We start from the raw sequence: 20,496 nt of genomic DNA on the forward strand, positions 1-20,496 counted from the left end.
GGCAGACTGCGCCTTATTTAAGTCAACTGATTGAAGTTGTCTCAGAGAAATGAGACTTTTTACATTATGCTTTCAGTACATTTCAGAGCCTGTATTTTCTTCCTGTATTACCTTGAGTAAAGAAGTTGATAGCAGCTAAATTACACCCGATTCAAAACAGAAGAAAGACAAGTAGGCTTAAGTGTTGTCGTCCTCGATCTTCATTCTGAATACATCTCAAAAACAGACTAAGGTTAGAGGCCTTCTCCTGTCTGAGTCATGCTAGATGGCATTTATAGGCTGTAGCTCAAGTCTGAAGGGAGCTGGAATGGTTGGCAAACAGATAAGCAACAAATAAGCCCTTTGATGCAGTGAGAAAAGGGAGACACACAGAGGGAATTGTAGAAACAGAAGGCAGGAGAGGGGAGAAAAAAATAAAATCACTGACTAAATATGGTAGTAACAAAAAAACACAACTTGCCCACACAATAGGGCTGGACAGGAGAGGGCAAAGTCATACCCATCAGTGACACTTGAGCTGTGCTACAGTCTCCCACACACACTTTACCCTCACATGTCATAAACACAAACCCACTGACAGGAAAATCCAGATTTTCATTCTAGCATGTCATAAATACAAACATATACAAACACGAACACACACTGAGACGAGCGCATGTGACTTTTGTAAAGCCTGCGCCCGCCCGTTCTCATCACAGCATCTCCTCATTGTTTTTCCCCCCCTCTCCGTCTCTCTATTGTTCACCTCTACCCTGTTTGTTAGTTCTAACGGCTGTTCGAACACTTAAAATGAGGACACATTCAAAGCACTTCTCTCTTTATTATCCCACGCAAGCACTCACCCATTACAGACACACGCATTTGCAGCAAAAAACACACCCTCCTTTGTGATACATCGACACGTTCGTTTCCCATAACCTGTAATCAATATTACAAAACGTCCCAGCTTTACTGTAATCCCAGCCCTGACCGTTCAACCTAAAATGGCCTCTTTTTTATAAAATGTGAGGTCCCACAAAATGGCTTGACGTTTGCTTCTTGCGGGGATTCGAGTACGAGCACACATGCACACACACACACATCCCTGCACTCCAAATGAGCAGACAGAGTTCTCTTTTCATGTTCCCTGGGCGCGCTCTCCATCAATAGCCTCATTTTCCCTCTCTCCCCCTACTGCAGTATCCACTCCTGCGCTGTTTCTAGCCGTTCTTTCTCCCCTCCATTCCTCTGCTTCTTTTCCAGTACTCAACCCTTTCTACTCCACAAAAGGTCAGAATATTCAGGCTCAGCTTCAAGTTATGTGCTTATTTATGTAACTGAACTCTACTTTTCTTTTTCCCCCTCTTCAGAATTCTACCATCGACCAGTGACCGTTTCCTGTTGAAGAACTTGGTGTCCGGCGTGGACTATAACCTGTGCGTGCTGGCCATTTTTGACGACACAATCACATCATTAGCAGCAACAAAAGTCCTGGGCTGCGCCACATTCTCCACCAAGGATGTTTACCCAGCATGCCGCTCTCTCCAAGCCCACTTCCTGGGCGGGACACTCACCATTTTGGTTGGCGGTGTTGTCGTCGTCACCCTACTCGTGTTCACTGTGGCGCTCATGGTTCGCCATCGTGTTTGCAACCACGGCGACCATATGATATGTCACAACAGCAACACCGAGGCAGGAGGCGGGGCCTGCTGTCAGGGAGGAGGTCTAGGGAATGGGGACAAAGGGGGAAACAGCAGCGGGTGCTACCAATCAAATGGTTCGGGGGACATGATGATGGTGGTCCTGCCCAATGGTCTGCCATCCAAGAGAGGCGCAGAGAAGGACAAGGAGAAGGAGAAGGACAAGGACAAAGAGAAGGAAGCGACCGATTCTTCTTCCTCTCTGCCGCCAAAACTCCCTCCAAAGCCCAGGCCCAAGCCTAAAGTCAACCTGGAGCAGTTTCTTTCAGCTGGAGGAGTAGTTTCCACAACGACAGGGACAGGAAGTGAGATGGCATTGGTGGTTAGGCAAAGGAAGCTCGAGAAGGTGCCGCCATACAGCCTTGACAGTGACAGAACTCCCCTCTACTACTCCCCATCCCCTCCATCCACCCTGCCCCGCCAGTCACACTCCAGGGACCGGCCAAAACCCCGTCTGGAGAGAGAACTGACCAATCGTGCCAGTTTCTCTCTGGCTGCACCGCTGAGAGACTCGGAGCTGTTGGACTGGAGAATCACTCCCCGAGGCAGGGACAAATGGAACTCCTCACAGGCTTATCAGAGCCCTGTATCCCCTTTAAGCCCTGCTTGCGGGACCGTCAGCAAACGGCGGCACTCTCTCGATATGGGCTCCTCCGTTGCCCTAGCGACTGATGCCGCGGCGACTGTTGCCAAGCGCTACGGCGCCGTCAGTTACGCCAAGCGGCTGAGTGTGATCTGGACGAGGCGGAGCCAGTCACTTCATGGAATGCTGGTGCAGTGCGCCTCCACGACGAGCACGGCATCTTCGACGACCAGCGACGAGTGCGAAAACGGCGGAGGCTTTGGGGCACGCTGCGAGTTCCAACGAGGGTTTATCCACGCTTATAACACCACCAACTCCAACTCCAACACTGGGATCACTAATGGGAAAACAAGCAGTGTAAAAGATAGGGGGAGGGAAAAAGGAAGGGACGGACGGAGTCCTGAAGAACTGGAGGAAAGTGTTGTGTAGGGGGTAGAGGAACGAAACAAAAAAAGTTAAGAGGGATAAAGGGTTCTGTGAGAGGACACAGGAGTGAATGGGATCTTGATTTGAGGAGGGCAAAGAGCTGGAGTCGGGGGAGAAATTGAAGGTGCATGTAAGGGAAGTTGAAGTGATTGCAGATGAGGAAGGGAAAGTTGTGAGTTCAGAGGAGGGAGAGTAGGAAAATTGACTCGAGTCTCACTTGTGCAGCTCCTTGATATGCCCTGGGAGAAGTCAAGAAAAATGGAGAAGAGAGGGGAAAGCGTACCTTGAAGTGAGGTGAGGATTTTTAAGAGGCTCTTTACAGCTGACCTGAAGAGTGATGGGCAAAAAAATAAGTGGGGAGAGCGATTCAACAGGAAAAGGGGTAGAGCGGGAGAAACTTAACAGGTGACAGTTTTAAAGTCGTCTTTAAATATTCAAGGCTGAGCTCAGGCTGGATCAGAAACAAATGAGTGATACACGATAGAAAAGAAAGCAGCGACACAAAAACAAAACTCAGACAAATCACGACAAAGAGTGACAGTTGTTAGAACAAACATTGTGAGTGATATATATAGTCACAAAGACAGAGACGAAATCAAATGGGAAAACATCAATAGAACGACAGAACAAAGGATATAGAGATGGCGTGAGCTCAGTGTGGATTGCAGTAAAGCCTATACACTAATAGAACCAGACTCTTGTTAACACCTCAACTCTCCAGGGCATCAGCTCCCACGACACCACAAGGGTTTACACTGGATCAAAAAACAGCAACACAGCCGGTAATACTGGAGAATCACTCTTCTCTGACAAAAATACTACAGAAAAAAGATTTGGATGACACAGTCCTGCTTTGTTATCTTGTTTTTCGACTCCAACACTGACGGCCATTTTGAAACTCTTTTCCAAAACACAATGAATGTGACTTTTATGTGTCCTCTGTGGCTGGGACAATGATTTTGGCTCGCCGTGCCTGCGGATTATGGGAGCATAAATACAGAGCCGGGTGCATTGGACATGATCAATCGATACGAGCTGGAAAGAGCGAGTGGAGCACAGACATTATTAAAAGACAGACATTGGGATTACAATGGAGTCGATATGGATTACAAAATGGAGGAGACACGGGGTGTACAATGGAACAAGTGCGCGTGTGCATTTCTGAAAGACGAGATCATATTGGATGTCGGATGATGACGGACCACACAAGTGATAAAGCTAATGGATGCATAAGTGTGCATGCATTGATGAGTTAAGGACAGGATGTGTGTACGTGAGCCTTTGTGTGTTTGTATGCGCACATCTATATGAATGTTTGTGAGGAGCAATCCAGTCAAATGGATCCTATTTGGGTTTATTAAGGTGTAGCGCTTCCTGGACATGTTGTAAATGGAATGAATCAAAAAATTTAAGTTTAGCGCTGATCTTAAAGTCCACCCGATGTGAAGTAAGAGGGAAATGTTTAGAGACATTTTCACTAAAACCAGAATAAATCACTATTTCCATGGTCAGAAAGCAGCAACCGGTAAGGTGAAATGCAAATTTGAAATCTTCTTTTGACTTGTGACTTCAGACTCCTTTGTGCCACATGGATTCACTTTAAATCCAAACAGTGAATGTTTTCAGAAAGTAAGCAGTTAAAAAAAAAAAGACAGAACCACTAAGGAAGCCACTAACTCCTCACTGGAAGACTTTGTAAAACTTGTAATGGGACGACTCATCCTCTGGCACAGACAACAGAGACTCTTAAAAACTCCTATCAAAGAGAAAAAAAACGAAAAGAGAAAACTTGAAAGTACATATATATAGTATATATATAAAATGATGTTACTTGTCGCACAATGTGTTTCTGTTTTTTAAAGTTTTCTGGGGAATGATGTTAGGATCAAATACAAAATATCCAGTGTGTGATTTTTTGTTTTAGACAGAAAATCTCCATGATTAGAACAGAAAAAAATGTTAATTATAACTAGGCTGAAAAACAAAAGATCAAAACAGATGATGAAAAAGCACACAAAGCACAAAACGTACAAACTGGAAAGCACACACACACACACCCCAAAAGACAGACACACACGAACAGATGCCTATAAAAACAGAGCCAATTACATTGATAGTAATGACTTTTAACAATTATTGTTGTTTCCTTTCTGTTTTTATTTCATTTTGCCAAAGTCAATATTGTTCTCTGGACTTGATATAAATAATAAAAATTACATGTATGGAACAGAGACGGAGTCATTAACACAACGGAGTGAGTTGTGTGTCATGTTTGTGCGAGTGTGTGTTTACAGGTGTAATGGTTGTGTGAAAATGATTCACATAATAACATTATTTGTGCCTAAACAAGATTCTGAAGAGATGTTAAGCTGCTATTTTAAACCAGCAACCGATGAGTTATTTGGGGAATAGGTTGGATATAGATGAAAAAATGCTAATTTTGGAGAGAAATGCGAAGATGACTCAGTCTGGATGAAAATGTTTTGAGCTCAAGGCAAACATGTGAGTCAAAGACACTTGTGTGGCAAAATGAAGTTGTTTACTTGTCTCCTGGCGGATTTGATTAGAAGGTAAGGGTGAAGTAACCCTTCTTGCCGTAATTAAAAACAGCACATGACAGGGCGAGAAAAACAGAGCATAAAGGAGGAGCAAACGGAGGAAAAGAGGTAGATCAATAGTTCCAGGAACAGAATTAAATGCGTTTAGAAAGAAAACAAAAGACAGGACGAACCAAAAAAATATAACAGAACTGATTTGATATGACACTCAGAACAGGAAAGAGAGCTGAAGTGACAACAAACGGAGAAGAACTAGAAGGTGTCAGGCTAATGGATCATGATTCTGATGCTTTGTTATTATCAACCACATCTGCTAGTTGCAGACAGTCAAATGTAAAACATTACAAAGCCCTGTCACTGCTATCTGCAAATGAGTTTAACACTAATTTAGCACCAAAGCAGAAACAAGTGCTGGTGGCAATCTGCAACTGAACATTGGTAATTAAAACTTCTGAAGATACAGATGAGCAGACAACAACGCTACATTGGAAAACACGAACTTGGCAATCAAAAACATCCCTTCATTTATGCATTTTCATGGTGGTAACAGGTGAAACATGCCAGCCTAGACATCCTTCTCCTCATAGTCCGTACAGAGATGCTGACATTCGCAGTTGGATCAGCAGGACTAGCTACCCTTTCACAGTGATTTGATTAAGCATCAAAAGCGGCGCATATGCAATCTACAGCCTCACGTCTGTGAAAATAGACACAAAAATGCCGACATCCACCTCTCCTCTTGCATGTTTTATTTTCTATCGAGCCCTTTGCAGACGCTGCTAAAAGCCTGAGATGGAGTGTGTGAAAGATGTGGCGAGAGGGAGAGAGAGGGGGGGTTAGAATGCTGACACACCTAGAGATGGACAAATACATGATGATGAGCCAGGGAGAGAAATGAAGGCAGAGGGGAGGTCACTGCGTTTAGCTTCACAATGTCTGCGTGTTTGTGTGCCTCCGAGTATATCCATGGCTGAATGTGCTCGTTTTCTAATGTGTGCGTGTTGGTGTTATTTCTGTCACGTCGGTACTTGGGCACAAAAAGATCCTTTAACCACAGAAGGATCGAATGAGACTGGGTAATTGTTGTGTGTGTGCATGTGTGTGTTGTGAGTATGCGTGAAAAGGGTGAGTGTGTCCTCTCTTCCCTCCTGAGCTTCAGACAGCAGACACTACCTGAGTGGTAGACAGTGTCCTAATTTGATGCCATCAACAGAGATCAGATTAAAAAGCAATTTGAGTTGATTCTTATAAGTGGCCACATTAAAAGCAGCACAGAGAAACAGAGAGTGTGTGAGTGTGTGTGTGTGTGTGTGTGTGTGTGTGTGTGTGTGTGTGTGTGCATCTATGTGTGACGGACAAAAACAACACAGCGCAGAGCAGAGCACCAACCCTCCCCTCTGCTTTCTTCGCCCAAGGCAAAATCCTGGCCCAATTTGACTAATTAAAAAAATGCTGAGTAACGTGCAAGCGCTCAACATCCACACAGACAAATTCACCTTTTAACACAAGAAAACACAAATGTGCAGATGCGTGCGCTGCAAGATAACCTTGTGTAAGTGGCGTATGGGTGTTTTCTGCGTGCTCTTGTTGTGTGTGCATCTTGAAAGGCCATGCCTGCCCGTAGCCAAACTTCCTCTGACATTTGCAGTTATGATCAAGGTATGATGCATTTCCCTGCAGTCTGTTGAGTAACTGCTGACTCAGGAAGCATCAGGACGCACACAGCACCTCCAGTGCTAGTAACCGGTCAACTAGTTGTGCCTCCTGCTGAGCTGCACCGCAATAGAAACGGATCAGAGACCTGTCAAACCACCATAATGGGAACTATAGGGTCTGAAGTTATTAGTTTAAATCTTTTGAAGTCTGTAAAGACGTGTACTAGACAATAACATAAAACAGCTAAACGGACCTCAGCTCTGAGAGATAATCCCAGGGTTCCTTTAAAACATGACTCAACTTTCTATAACTGGGCTTAGACACAAAACTGATTTATTAAGCACAGACATTTTAACTTTCAGGGACACAATACTACCGAGAAGAGAGACTGTAGTAATATTGTAAGAGAAATAATCAGACAGGGATTAACGGGCATATTCACCAGTATAATAAAGAAGATGCAGTTTAAGATCTCATGCTCTGACATTACACAAGGAGAAATGTAGGTTTAAAGGGCAACTTTGACAAATGTACACATTTAAGTGTGTTTACAGGTCTTTGGGAGTACTACAGCGTATGTGAAAAAGTAGTATAAAGCACGTAGTCTGATACATTTCCTCTACTGATGTCAGTCAGTGGCCAAATTGCATTGTGGGTAATGACGGGACCAGGTTTTGAAAAAGCAGTCCACTGGTCTAGCATTGCACTCTGATAACACTGTTGGACTCATTATGGCCAGTTTAAAAAAAAAATGATGTTATTCCACACATTTTTCTTCTTTTCCGAAACCTGTTGCCTACATTACCCACAAGTCACTGAGTGACATCGCTGAAGGAAATGTATCAGACTACGTGCAGCTTCCTCTGGAGCCACAAAAGGCTTTATACTATTATTTCAACATATGCAGTAGCACTCCCCAAGAGCAGTGAAAACACTTTAATTTGTAAAACTGGTGGAGTTACCCTTTAAGTTGAGTTAATTCTTTTAATCAATACTTAATGTTTTTCTGAACATGTGAATGTCTGGCATCAATAAATCTACCTCAAATTAAAATGCAGCAGTGATGTAAGCAAGACATTATAAATAAGCAGCAGGAACATTCATTTGTTTCTGCTGAAATTTCTTTTTTAACCGATGAATACAGTATAATGTCTTGAAATCATCATTCATTCATTAGAGTAGATTGAAATGATTACAAACCCTCAAACGATAAAGTGGCAGTAGGAATCAGGCGGTGCTGCACATCTTATTAGTCGTTTTTACAGAAATTGTCAGCAAGACGCTGTGAAAAGCAAGTTTGACAGAGCGAGATAGTCGCCCATAAATACAGAGCCACAAAACTGACGCATTGTTTTATTTAGGAGGCTCAAAGTTCTGAGTATAAAGAAATTTCACATCTGAGCAGGCTCCTGATGATACATGATGCTCCTTTTACCATATGCGCATGTCATCTGCTTACAAGCACACCACAGCTGTGCCATTTTTATTCCGTCTGAAATTCACAAAAATGGCAGGAAGTCTTTACAGTGAATTTAGAGGTTTCCCCTTCTCAGACTTTGCCTGCGTGACAAAATTGGACCATTTTTAGCGACGCTGTTCTTTGGAGTTGACAGCTCGGATTTCTCCGTCGCCCATATGAGCTAATGAGCCATCTACTGTTGAATATTCAAAATGATGATGGTAATGTAGTGCCATTTTGACAGGATACTTCAAATTCAACATTTAACATATAGAACCCATGACCACCCAGACACTAATCACTATTTCTGTCCATCATTTAATCATTGTTTTCTGTTTGCAATTATGGCTTACAAGGCCCAGGGGGAAATGAGGCTTTAATAATGACTACAGATTGTCACAAGAGCTAATAATGAGGGTTGATGCCTACAGAATGCTCGTATTAAGCATTTGTTATGTCAGTTGAAGTGAGATAATACCCAACTATCAGATCTGAAAGGATTCTCAGGAAACCTGCTCACTAATTCAAAGCATTCTGAACTTTTTAACCGCATGTGGAAGTAAAGACATACAGCATTCATCATGTGCTGTCAGCGAGTCTCAAACTCAACGTGTCAGTGTTTCATACAGCTCGGCACGGCATGGAGAACAAGACGGAGAGCCGGGGGAGAGGATTGGAAGACGGGCAGATAGAGGAAGAGAGATGGCAGAAGGGAGATAAGAAGATTGATTGGATATAGGAGAGCAAAGAGAAGGAGTGAGATGAGAGTAGCTGCAGAGGAAGAGATCGATGGAAGAAGTGAGGAGGAGAACTGGAGTCCTACAGCAGCAGGGAGGGAGGAAATAACCATTTGCTTAAACTAAACACATGAAGCGGTAGTTAATAGTTACATCAATGTTTACGAACAATTAAATACTTTATAAACCATTTATCAAGCAACTGTAAAGGCTTTTAAACACTGGTTCCAACTTTAAAACAAACAATCTCCTAATAATTGTTTTTGTTTTTCTTTGAGAAACTGGTTCTCCAGCACATCAAAAGGCAACATCCCTGCCAGCCTGGACCCTCACCAGTCTGCTTTCAGAACCAACAGATCCACAGAGGATGCCATATCCACTGCCCTCCGCTCAGTCTTCACACAGCTTGAATACAACAACAGCTACATCAGGATGTTGTTTGTTGTCTTCAGCGCCGCATTTAATACAATCTCACTCATGAAGCCGATAGGAAAACTTAACACTGTGGGCTCAAGTACAACACTCTGCAACTGGATATTGGACTTCCTCACAAGCAGAAACCCAGACAGAACGGACTGGCAGTCACGCTTTGTTTCGTTTTTAGTTAACTATAAATCTACTATTTATAAATTATGGTTATTATAAAGTGATGCCAGTTTTGGTAAAAAACTGGCAGTACCACAGAAACCAGCAGTCTCAGTTGTACTTTAATTACGCCAAGGTAACAGAGTTCATTTGATAATGACATGCTACACAGAGCAGCTTTAAGGAACAGATGTGGGAAGAGAAAAGAAAGAGAAGAGACAAAGAGAGAGGACAAAGAGGGAGAAACAATGTTGAAACTAGAGAGAGGTGTTAAAATGATAGAAGACTGAGCCTCCTGCGAGGCTTTACCTTCATGCATGGTTTCCTTTCTTTTCTCCCCTCACCCTCTGCCTTCTTCTCACTCGCTCTCTCCACAATCTTTAATTTAGCCTTCTATCTAATTTGCTCCCCCCCTTCACCTCCACTGCGTTCTCATTCAATTCTTTGTTCACTGCTGCATTTGCTCGTAATCTCCTCTCCTCTCTGACCCCACTGCTCTCTCGCCTTTACTTGTTCGCATCTCTTATTGTTTTGCCAGTTCGCTCTCTGGCTGCCTCTCGCTAATTTTCTTCTGCTCTCCTGTCTAAGAAAATATCCTCTGTCTCTCAGTGTCAACCAGCCTCGAAGACCGTTAACCTTCTCATCTTTCGCCTTGATTGGTTTCCTCCCTTTAGCTTCTTTTTTCGCTGTAATTTAAATATGTCTCTTGCTGACACTTTTGGCTATCATATCAGTACTGCCCCCATGCACAGAGTCCTGCATTTTAATATTACTCTCTCGACTTCTATTATTTCTCCCAGATACATTTTGGCATCTCTGCGTTGCCCCTCTGTCCTTGTCACTATTCATTATTATTTTTCTTCCTTTTCTCCTTCCCTCCCCACTTTGGCTTTTATCTCCTACATGTTTTATTTCTCCCTCTCAACAGCTGCATTTCAAAAAAGTTATTGCGCTGACCTCACTGAGTCTGGCTGTAGTTATTGGGTCTGACTTTTTCACATAAGTACATGCATGCAATGGTTATTGTCAGCAGTGATGGAAGAAGTATTCAGATCCTTTATCTAAGAGCCTGTTCACATTTGGTTTTACCGTGAGTTCTGAGTGATCCGATCACAAGTGGACAGCTTCAGGGCCTACAATTCACTCTCCTGGGGACTTTCTCCATGGGCGACGAAGAAGTAGCCTTTATTAGTTACTGTTTACTGTATTTGTAAAATTTGACATGCTTACCGTCAACATGTTATAGTCTTTAATAAATTTGTCGTAAATGGTGAAATCAGTTGAAAAGCACAAATACCACGGTGTGAAAATACTCAACTACAAGTAAAAGTCCTGCATTTAAACCTTTCTTAAGCAAAAGTATGCAAGTATCAGCAAAATGTACTTAAACTATCAAAAGTAAAAGTCATCGTGCAATAAAATGGTCCCGGTCTCTGTTTTACTATTATATGTGATGTTTTTCGATGGATATTATTGCTGCGTTAATGTGTATGCAGCATTTTACTGCTGTAGGTAAACAATGGTTTGGCTGCGAGACATTTCAACGACATACAGCTAAAAAGTCAAGTTTCATGAGCTCAGAATAAAGCTTGTTTTGAGCTTTTTGACTATGAATTTTCCAGCTAATCCAGTTCAGTAAAGTTTCATATTTCACTTGGGGATCAGAAGTACAAAGTTGCATAAAATGAGAACACGCAAGAACAGTAAAATGTCTACTTAACTGTACTACTATATACCTATGAATGTTAGGCAATGCTATATTCAAGTAAATTATTCTATATACATTCGAAGAACAGAAAGCCTCGAAATCTATGCAGAATTCAGACTTTATACAAAAATGTTAATGCGGACACCCGTTTCCTTCAACTCCCTGCTGAAAAAAAAAGATCTCTTCTTTTCAGCAGCTCTCTCCTTCACTTCTGCCCTCACTCTTCACACATCACTTTTCTCTCTTCCCATCTTTTCAGCCCACTCCTCATTCAGCTGCTGAGTAAGAGAACACTTTATCGAGAGACAATGTTCAGTCCCTTCTTTCCTGTCTGTCACCTTGGTGACTATCCTCCGTCTTTATCCTCGCTCTCTTTATCCGTGTCTAATTCTTAATCATCCTTCTGCAATCTCTTTTAGTCATAAGAAAGAAATTAACTGCTTCTCGCTCTTCATGTTCGTCCGATCACTGAGAAAAAACCAGCAACAGAACATGCGATTTTTTCGCTGGATGCCTTTCTCCAATGTACCCTGCACCATTATGTCTCTTTTTATCCCAGCAGGCCCTCCAGCAGTATTAGTGTCACCTTAGCCCTCTAACCCAGCTATTGAGCTACACAAGGATGGACACCTGACCATGGCAGTGTCTGTAAATGTTCTAACAATTGAGCTGCACGAGGCAATTCCGCTTTTCAGACTGCTGAATGGACAGGCTCAGTTGGCGCTGTGAAGCGGTCCAAGTTTTTGACTTGTATTTGTTGGAGTGGAGTAGGTGGTTAAAAGCTTCAGGCCTCATTCATGAAATATTTGTATGCACTCGATCTTTAAATCATTAAACTAACACACACAAATCCAAATTAAAGTTGCATCTGTTAGTCCCTTTGAAGAAGCTCAAAACAGACAACATCGATTTATTATCATCTTATAAAGCTGTTCTGTTGAATGTGTTGGAACACAGCTATGTACACATACGGCAGCATTCATTCGGAGTCACGTTTCTGTCAAACTGCCGAACCGAAGGCCAACATTCACTCTCTTTCTAGCTCTGTTTTGCTCCTGCTTATGTAGCATCTGGCTCTTTAGCTGCTACATGCTCCACTATGTTCACCAGCTAGTAGCTAACTTTGAATTGCTGCTGTTTGGCGCGGGACAGGTGGTGCCAAGCGGGTTTATCAAAGCATTTTCGCTGATACAAATTGCCTGCTCTGGATGGGAACGAGGTTGTGTCGGAGTCGCTAAACAAGGCTAAAAAGCCATCATCGTCATCGTTTGCCACAGTCACTCTAATTTGCAGACAGCTCTAAAGACTGCAGTCCTTCAGAATAGTTTGGATACTTGATAATGACAAATGTCCATAAGTGTATTCAGATAATCCATTTCCTACATAAAGTGTACAGCATGTCAAAAGTGTGACACCAGATCTCCCATAAACTGCCCTCTCTAGCCCTCTCTCGGTCGCTTTCTTCATCTTGCCGTTTATCCAATTTCGGTCCCGATCGCCATTTTGCTCTTTCACCACTCGCCTGCAATGCTCCTATGATTGTTTGCAGTAGTTTCCCTTTCACTCACTCCCTCCCTCGATCTTTCACCCCTGCCAGCTTCCCTCGTTTAACTTGTGTCTTCGCCTGCAACTGGAAGAGCACATCACTTCGCTGACAGGTTCTATTGGAGAAACTTGAGCTGGTTTCATTCTGAGCTTTTCCCCACAATGTCTTCTCTGCTCACCCATCCACCTCTCCATCATGCCTCTTTTATTCTCCCCATTTCCTTTCAGCATGCTCCCGTTTTGTTTCGCCTCACCTATTTCAGTCCTGACATCTCTCCTTCGCTCATATTTTGTCACAGATGTGATTTTGCCTTTTCTCTCCTTTTTCTCACTTCACCGCAGGGCCTCTCCTGCTCATCATTACTTCTCTGAACATCCCGCCCACTGCCCATCTCTTCCTCACTTTTTCCCCCTGGATCAAGGAATGAAACGGCCGCTTCCTGCCCTCTTTTCATCATTTTTCACACCTCATGCTCTCTTTTTGGTCCTCCGTGGTGGCGATGCTCCCACCTACTCCTCCAACTCATCATCCCCACAGGCTCCCTTCAGCATCCTGATCAGAAGGAGGGGGGGGGAGGATTTTTGTGACTCTTCTCATCTTGTGATGTTTCAGGCAATTCTGAGAGGCTGACGGTAGGAGATCTTTGTTTGTGCGCACATGGTGTGCGAGAGACGGAGAAAGAGAGACAGTTACAGTGGGGCGTCGTCGTTCAGGCTTTTCTGGCTGTTTGCTAGAGAGCAAGCAACGGGGGAATACAAGAATAAGGAGCGAGAAAGAGGAGCAGAAGAGAATAGGAACTAATGAAAAGATGGGATTTTTTAGACCCTCAGCATATCTGGTGTTTTTCTCAAACACAATTTCCATAAAAAAGGCTTATATATTTAAAAGTGCTTGCTAAACTACTGCTACAAAACACGCCTGCTCACTGATAAATATAATTCTACACAAGTAGCATACATTTGCCTGTTGTGGTTGCTCAATTATGGAGGCTAAAACCCCACAAATCCACTCCTATCTCTGAACTAACAGTATTTACCATCACTAAATACATAAGTATATACATTTTACAAGTACCTTTAACTAATTACAGCAACACAAATGTTTCAACAAATCTCTCAATGCATACACCTCTTTCCTTGCAGAGGGAACAAGCGATTGTCACACACCATAATTCAGCTGCTGCAAATGTGATGACACAACTTACAGCTTATTGCAACTGGGACCCAACCAGTTACTGAGGTTCCTCGAGACATCCAGTACAGTACATTGTAAGGAGTGAATTTGTTTCTGAGCGCTTAGCTTAACAAAAACAGCTTTAAAGCCATTGGAAATCTCAGCTGAGCTGTAATTGGGACTAACTGCTGAGAGGCAGTCCTTTAATGTTTCAGTTGACAGCAGCCGCCAGTAAGCAATTTAACCTCGCTCCTTATCTGGCCATGCCTAAAGGCCAAATACTGTGGGACATTGTGAAATATTCAGGGTTTTGCTGCAAGTGGATGTTTCAGACCTTGGAGGTTTGTTTTCCTCATTCCTCTTTTCTTTGTTGACTCCACTGAAAGTTTGGTTTAACATGGAAGAAAGCCAGAAAGAGATGCAGGAGCAGGAGCAAGAGCCTGACATTTGTGGTATTTTCAGTTTACATCAGGATGTTCTGTGTTTATTAGCCTCAAGTTTTATGAGCAATAGCCATTTTCATATGAACTGTGGAAAATGTCTGAAGAAGAGATTGTCCGTGTCAGACCCGTTCTCACCTACTGGAAATATTTCATGTGCTTTAGCCGAGGGTTAAAGGAGTATTAAGCAGCTGCAATCTGTAAAAATGCCAACAACACGTAGAAATCTCAGGACAGTGACCGGCGCTATTCACACATGGGCTCCATCAGATCATTACACAGACTTCGTACTAGGGAGCTGGAAGGGCCAAGTGATTCTGACATTTATGTTCACACATGCAGCTCCTCCGGCTGGTGTTCAATTTCAGGGTGGCAGTGAATGTGTGAAAGGGGCTTAGCCCAGTCACCAAGATAAAGCAGTAGTTTCTGCACATTTTTAGGTGTCCTAAACATAACCAGACCACACCGTAAGCACAGCGTTGTCACAAGAGAAAAATTTGAAAATTAAACCTTTTAAAAGTTCACTTTGCCAACATTTGTTCTGGTGATCGAGATGGGAATTAAACAGTTTTAATTGCTTTTTTTTGCTTGAAGCAGACCACTGAAACATAGTAAATAAAACTTTTGGATTTGATTCCTGCACGTGGTACTTTTTTGGCTTTCGTTGTTTGCTGTACGCTTGTTCATTAGTTTTACATCCAGCACTTATCACGATGAGGTACTGTGGTTGTGAACACTACATGATTATTCTTGCAAAATGTAAGATAAGATCCCATTAGGCATGCTGTTCTTTGGAGCAAAGCAAACGCCAACAACTAATTAGATCTACCTCAAGTCCAACTTTCATTTGAATTTGCACGTAGAAGGCGTAATTGATTTGTTTAACAATACTTCTGTGTTGTACTCTGGAAAACAAAATACACAAGTAGAAATTCGACACTAAAGCAACTTTGCAGGAAAACTTGCCATAAAAAGCATCCCGATATAACCCCTTCCTTCAAAAGAAAAAAAAAAGTGAAAATATATTTTAGGGTCTTATCGTCTGACACAACAGGCTGTCATTCACATCTCTCGAGGTAAGGGCTGTGTATACAATATCTGCAGCTATGTGGGCTGCATATTGTCATCTGTTGCATCTTAAGCCGCAGCTTAGCTCGTGGTTGTTTTAGATCAAAGGGCTGTCAACCATCCCCAGCATTCAGACTACAAGGGGAACTCTGAAGCTTTAACAATGTCCCCATTGCTTGCCAGCACCAGCGCAAATATACTGAAGAAAATGTATTATTTCCATGAGATATTCAGAGTTTAAGTGCATACAGAGATGTCAGACCTTGGCACAGTGCTCGGCACCGCTCATAGCAATCTTTTCAAAGAAGTACACCACTTGCTACAATGAATCAGTTTGCTATGTGAGGAAGATATCGACTCAACTTGGAACTTTTTCAGTTTGTCACAATAAAATGATGAGGTCCCCTGCTATCACCGCACAAAAGCATGCGCCAAGTATTGGCTTAAGCTTCGGCGTTGACAGGATAGAAGTTACAATAATAACGCCACCGAGAGGCAAACAAAGATGTTTGATGCTGCACTTCCTCCCCCTGAAAACATGAAGCACAGCACTCTATCACCAAACATATCTATTTGCTCCTGTGGAAGACTGTTTTAAAAAGATTGAATGTTAGGCAGTCATTGATCAATATCTCAGCACACTCCAAAGGTATTCAAAAACAAATTGTCAGATTGTTGGTTTTATTTCAAAGGAAAAAACATGGCAGCAGCCGCCAGCAGAAGACAAGAAGTTGTCAATGATGACCCAGCACAGGTCATCAGGCAACAATGAATGGGGAAATAATTAATCATATAGTCTTTTTGTATTGATCTTTGCCTTCTTATTATGAACAGACTGCCTGCCGGTGATAAAGACGCTTATTTCAGTCAGTCGCCTACATGAACAATAACTGATTAGTCTCTGAAATCTATGCAAGGTTCAATAAAAGGTGAGGTTTAATCAGTGTCCTATTGTGTGCCTTCGCTTGTACAAAATATGAACAATGAAATATTTATTCCGCAACCGAGAACAGATGTCACAGCTTGCTCCAATCTGTTGAACGCGTAGCAATTGACAACACAATGCGTCACCTCCGCCGAAGAATGCTCACACTTTGAGGAGAGAGAATACTTCTCTTGTTAGTGGTTTTATTTTTAACTTTAACGCAAGACAGTTGGTGGATATTTACCAAAAATATCTCAAAGACTTAGAGATTTCAAATGGATGGCACCACAGGGAATCAAACCCTTAAACAATATTTGTTCTACCTTAGGAAACACAAATAAAACTTCCACCTCCATTGTCATAAAAAGGCAGCAACACAGGCTTTTGCCACCTACACACACGAAAAGAAGATGCATTTGTTAATGAAACAGCAAAGATTCAACCCAAGCCTGTCACTCGCTTGCGGGTCGACTGCTAGTAATCCCGTAATTAATAGTACTATTCGCAACATGCAGTGACCTGTGGGTCATTAAACATCTGCAGGGTGTTTCATTCAACAAAAGGACAGCAACAAAGTCCATACACGCACTTCACCTTCGTAACCTTGCGAGCGTTGCTGTACGCCCACGAAGCCGTTGACCCTGTCCCTTCTGTGCACTCGAGGTTTGCTCCTGCTGGATTTGAGCACGGACATTACTCAGTCTTACTGAATATAATTGAACCTTCCAACTACACAAATGGCCACTCAGAGGCGGATGTGTAGCAATCATTCAGTGTTTTCACACACACACACACACACACACACACACACACACACACACACACACACACACACACACACACACACACACACACACACACACACACACACACACACACACACACACACACACACACACACACACACACACACACACACACACACACACACACACACACACACACACACAAGAAGAGGCTCAACATGTAACATGTGACATAACTAATGTCAGTAGTGAGAGGTCAGCCGAACTGAAGCACCCACTCACTTACTTTAGCCACTAAGTTGTGCTTGCAGTTGTTGCAGTTGTAAGAAAATGTTTTATTTATAAAGCACCTATCAAGAGCTGAACAGCAAGTGCTTAATAATGGAAATCACGCAGCCAGCATGAATACAGACATAAATACAGTGGAAGAATAAAACACCATAAAATAGAAATAAAGAAGAAAAGAATTCCTAACTTGTGCATTTATTAACAAGAATGGCGGGCAAACAAAGGGGAGAAAAAAGCTGCGATTGAGAAACGGAAACAAGAAAGGCAACTAAATAAAAGAACAAAACAAATAATACCTGGAGAACGCTACTGAAAAAAGCCAGTGAATGACAGATTAATAAAATGACAGTAGGGGAAGGAAAACAAACCCCAGAGTGTTGAAAGTTTTAACTGCACAGTCCTTTATCTGCATGTGCTCAGTCACCATTATGAGAGCTTTCTGTAAGTGTATTTTAAACCGAACAAACCCCAACAGTAGTGCTGCTGCACACTAACCCAAGTATCACCGCTTGACCAATTTCATTACACAGTCCACCACTATGCTGGGACACTCATTGTAGTCTTAGAAGTCCTGACTGAACATAATTTTCCCCTTAAAGAGTCTCAAAGGAACGAACAAAAAGAGAGAATTTGTACTGTGGACCTTTAAACGTGTCTACAACATCCCACCTCTCTGAAACTTTACAGGCCACACTTACTGCTTTGTCTCTTCGGTCTCCAAATCATTCTGCCGGGCAGCTCCCAACAGGCAGACATATTACACTGTGTCAGCACAGGAAAAAGGGTGAAATTATTGCTATGTGGCAACTTTAAAACGCAGGCCAAACAAAGAGAAGAGGAACAATAATCTCTTCAGCGTTAAATCTGGGCATTAAATCAATATTCCAATCAAGCAGTGGATCTGGATGTGTGTTATCAGACTGTTATGGTGGCAAAAAAAAATGGTGTGGTGACATGAGCTGCATGTTATGTGATTCATATGTTAGTGGCATACAGTATGTGTGCAATTAGTAATTAAGTAATATTAAGTTGTTGTAACAACTATCTACATCTTCATCTTAGAACTCAACAGCAGGGTCCCTCAGGTTTGTGTGCTCTTGTTGACACTGTTCATCGATGATTGCAACCCCAGACATGAAGAGCTTGTACTGTGAATTTGCAACAGGTACCACCATCATCGGAAATCAACAATCTTGCAGAGTGGTGCAAAAAAAACAACCTACTGCTTGAAGTCGGCAAAACCAAGGGCTACGCCTACCTGGGCCACAGAGAACATCAAAAAAAACATCCCTGCCACCCTGGACCCTCATCAGTATGTTTCCAGAACCAACAGATCCACAAAGGATTGCATATCTTCTGCCCTTCACTCAGTCTTCACACACCCTGGAGAATAGGTACAGCTACATCAGTATGCCGTTTGTTGACTTCACCTCAGCATTCAACACAATCTCACCCATGTAGCTGATTGGAAAAACTTCACACTCTGGTAGTCGCACCTCCTCTACGTTAGTGCTCGACACCGGAGGCCCCCAGGGCTGTGTGCCCGGCCCCCTCCTGTTCACACTGTACACCTATGACTGTAACTCTATTGCCACCATCACTGGCTGCATTATAAACAACAATGAGGGTTCGTATCAGGAGGAATTCGGCAATCTTGCAGAGTGGAGCACAGAGAACAATCTACTGCTAAATGTGAGCAAAACCAAGGATCAATAAGTGGTCCCAAGCTTACCCCTGCACTACACTTTGTTATGCCATACTACTCCTACATGCAAAGCATTTTCTGTTTCTCGAGATTGTAGATACAGAAGAAAGAAAGGCAGAAACTATGATAGCTACTGTAAGAGGATTGAATAAAAAGGCAGGTGAGCAAGAAAAAAGTAGATGAAACAAAGCATGGGTTGCAGTTAACACTCCTCATCCTCACTGTCACCACCCCCCACCATCTCCTGTATTGCTCTCCCGAGTTGAAAGTATTTGTTTTCTCAGCAGCGCTAAGCATTAAGCTCAAATCCATCGTCGACTTAAAATGGGACAAATCCCTTTATTCTCCCACAAGAACGCACACTCTTGCACACATGCTGGCAACAAAAGAGGTTGAAATACACACCTTATTACTTAAATCTTTGAGAATAAAAAGTCTGGATTCTCTAAACAATCTTCCCTCGCTTTCCTATCGATCTCAACGCCGTTTATGCATCCTCTCTTTCACTCCTGCTGTCTTTCACTCTGTCCCCCCCTCGCCGCAATTACTTCAATAGCAGGAGCCACATTACAGACAGAAATACAAACTGCCAATCCTATCTTATCACAGAAAAAACGCAGATAAGAAAATGCCATTTTGCCTTTAGAGAGGAGTATCTTAAATCCATCTTCATTTCCTATCAGAACTTAACCACCGAGGCTTTTTTTTAGAGGGACTGTCATCAAAAGGCTGAACACAACAAGCAGTTATTCTTCTTTTTAAATGTTTGCAGTGAGAGGTAGCCGAGATTGGGAGCCTGCACCTGATTCGGTTTTAATTGACAATTAATGAATCCAGACATTAGCTGATCCAAACACCTGGCTAAGGGTAAGCCATAATTAAACTCATTAGAATGAGAAAAGAGACTTTTGTTCTCAATTCACAGTTTCTATCAGTTTATCTGTAGCCAATCCTCTTAATACCACTCATTCCCTTGTTTTCTTTTTTGTCTTCATGTTGTTACTTTTTCCCTTTTATTTCTCCATTTTGTTGTGCTTTATTTTCCCTAATTACTAACCAGCCTGTCCCTGCCAGTACAAGGCTTCTGTTCAGGTGGCTTAGTACAACTCATATTTACATCGGTTAGGTGTCAGCCTCTAGTGGTTGTAGTAAGTATAACAAGGGCAAAGGAGGCAGTCACTTGACATAGTTCAAGAGTGCCAAAGTGTGCAGGT

The 20,496-nt window shown here is 42.5% G+C and overlaps 2 protein-coding genes across 6 annotated transcripts in view; one reads left to right on the forward strand and one right to left on the reverse strand.

Annotated features, from left to right (window-relative positions):
• The window catches only part of LOC311251734 (leucine-rich repeat and fibronectin type-III domain-containing protein 4), a 40,997-nt gene extending 36,059 nt beyond the window's left edge, over positions 1 to 4,938 (forward strand). For all 3 annotated transcript variants that reach the window (XM_084344364.1, XM_084344362.1, XM_084344363.1), the window contains one exon: positions 1,350 to 4,938. In XM_084344364.1, the coding sequence (XP_084200490.1) occupies positions 1,350 to 2,691 (1,342 nt within the window). In that variant the 3' untranslated portion in view covers positions 2,692 to 4,938. The remainder of the gene's footprint in view (positions 1 to 1,349) is intronic.
• Positions 1 to 20,496, reverse strand: part of pcxb (pyruvate carboxylase b) — a 297,628-nt gene that overhangs the window by 120,974 nt on the left and 156,158 nt on the right. The window lies entirely within an intron of this gene.

This window comes from Pagrus pagrus (assembly GCF_965226575.1).
Source record: "Pagrus pagrus genome assembly, chromosome: 22".
NCBI classification, from domain to species: Eukaryota; Metazoa; Chordata; class Actinopteri; order Spariformes; family Sparidae; genus Pagrus; species Pagrus pagrus.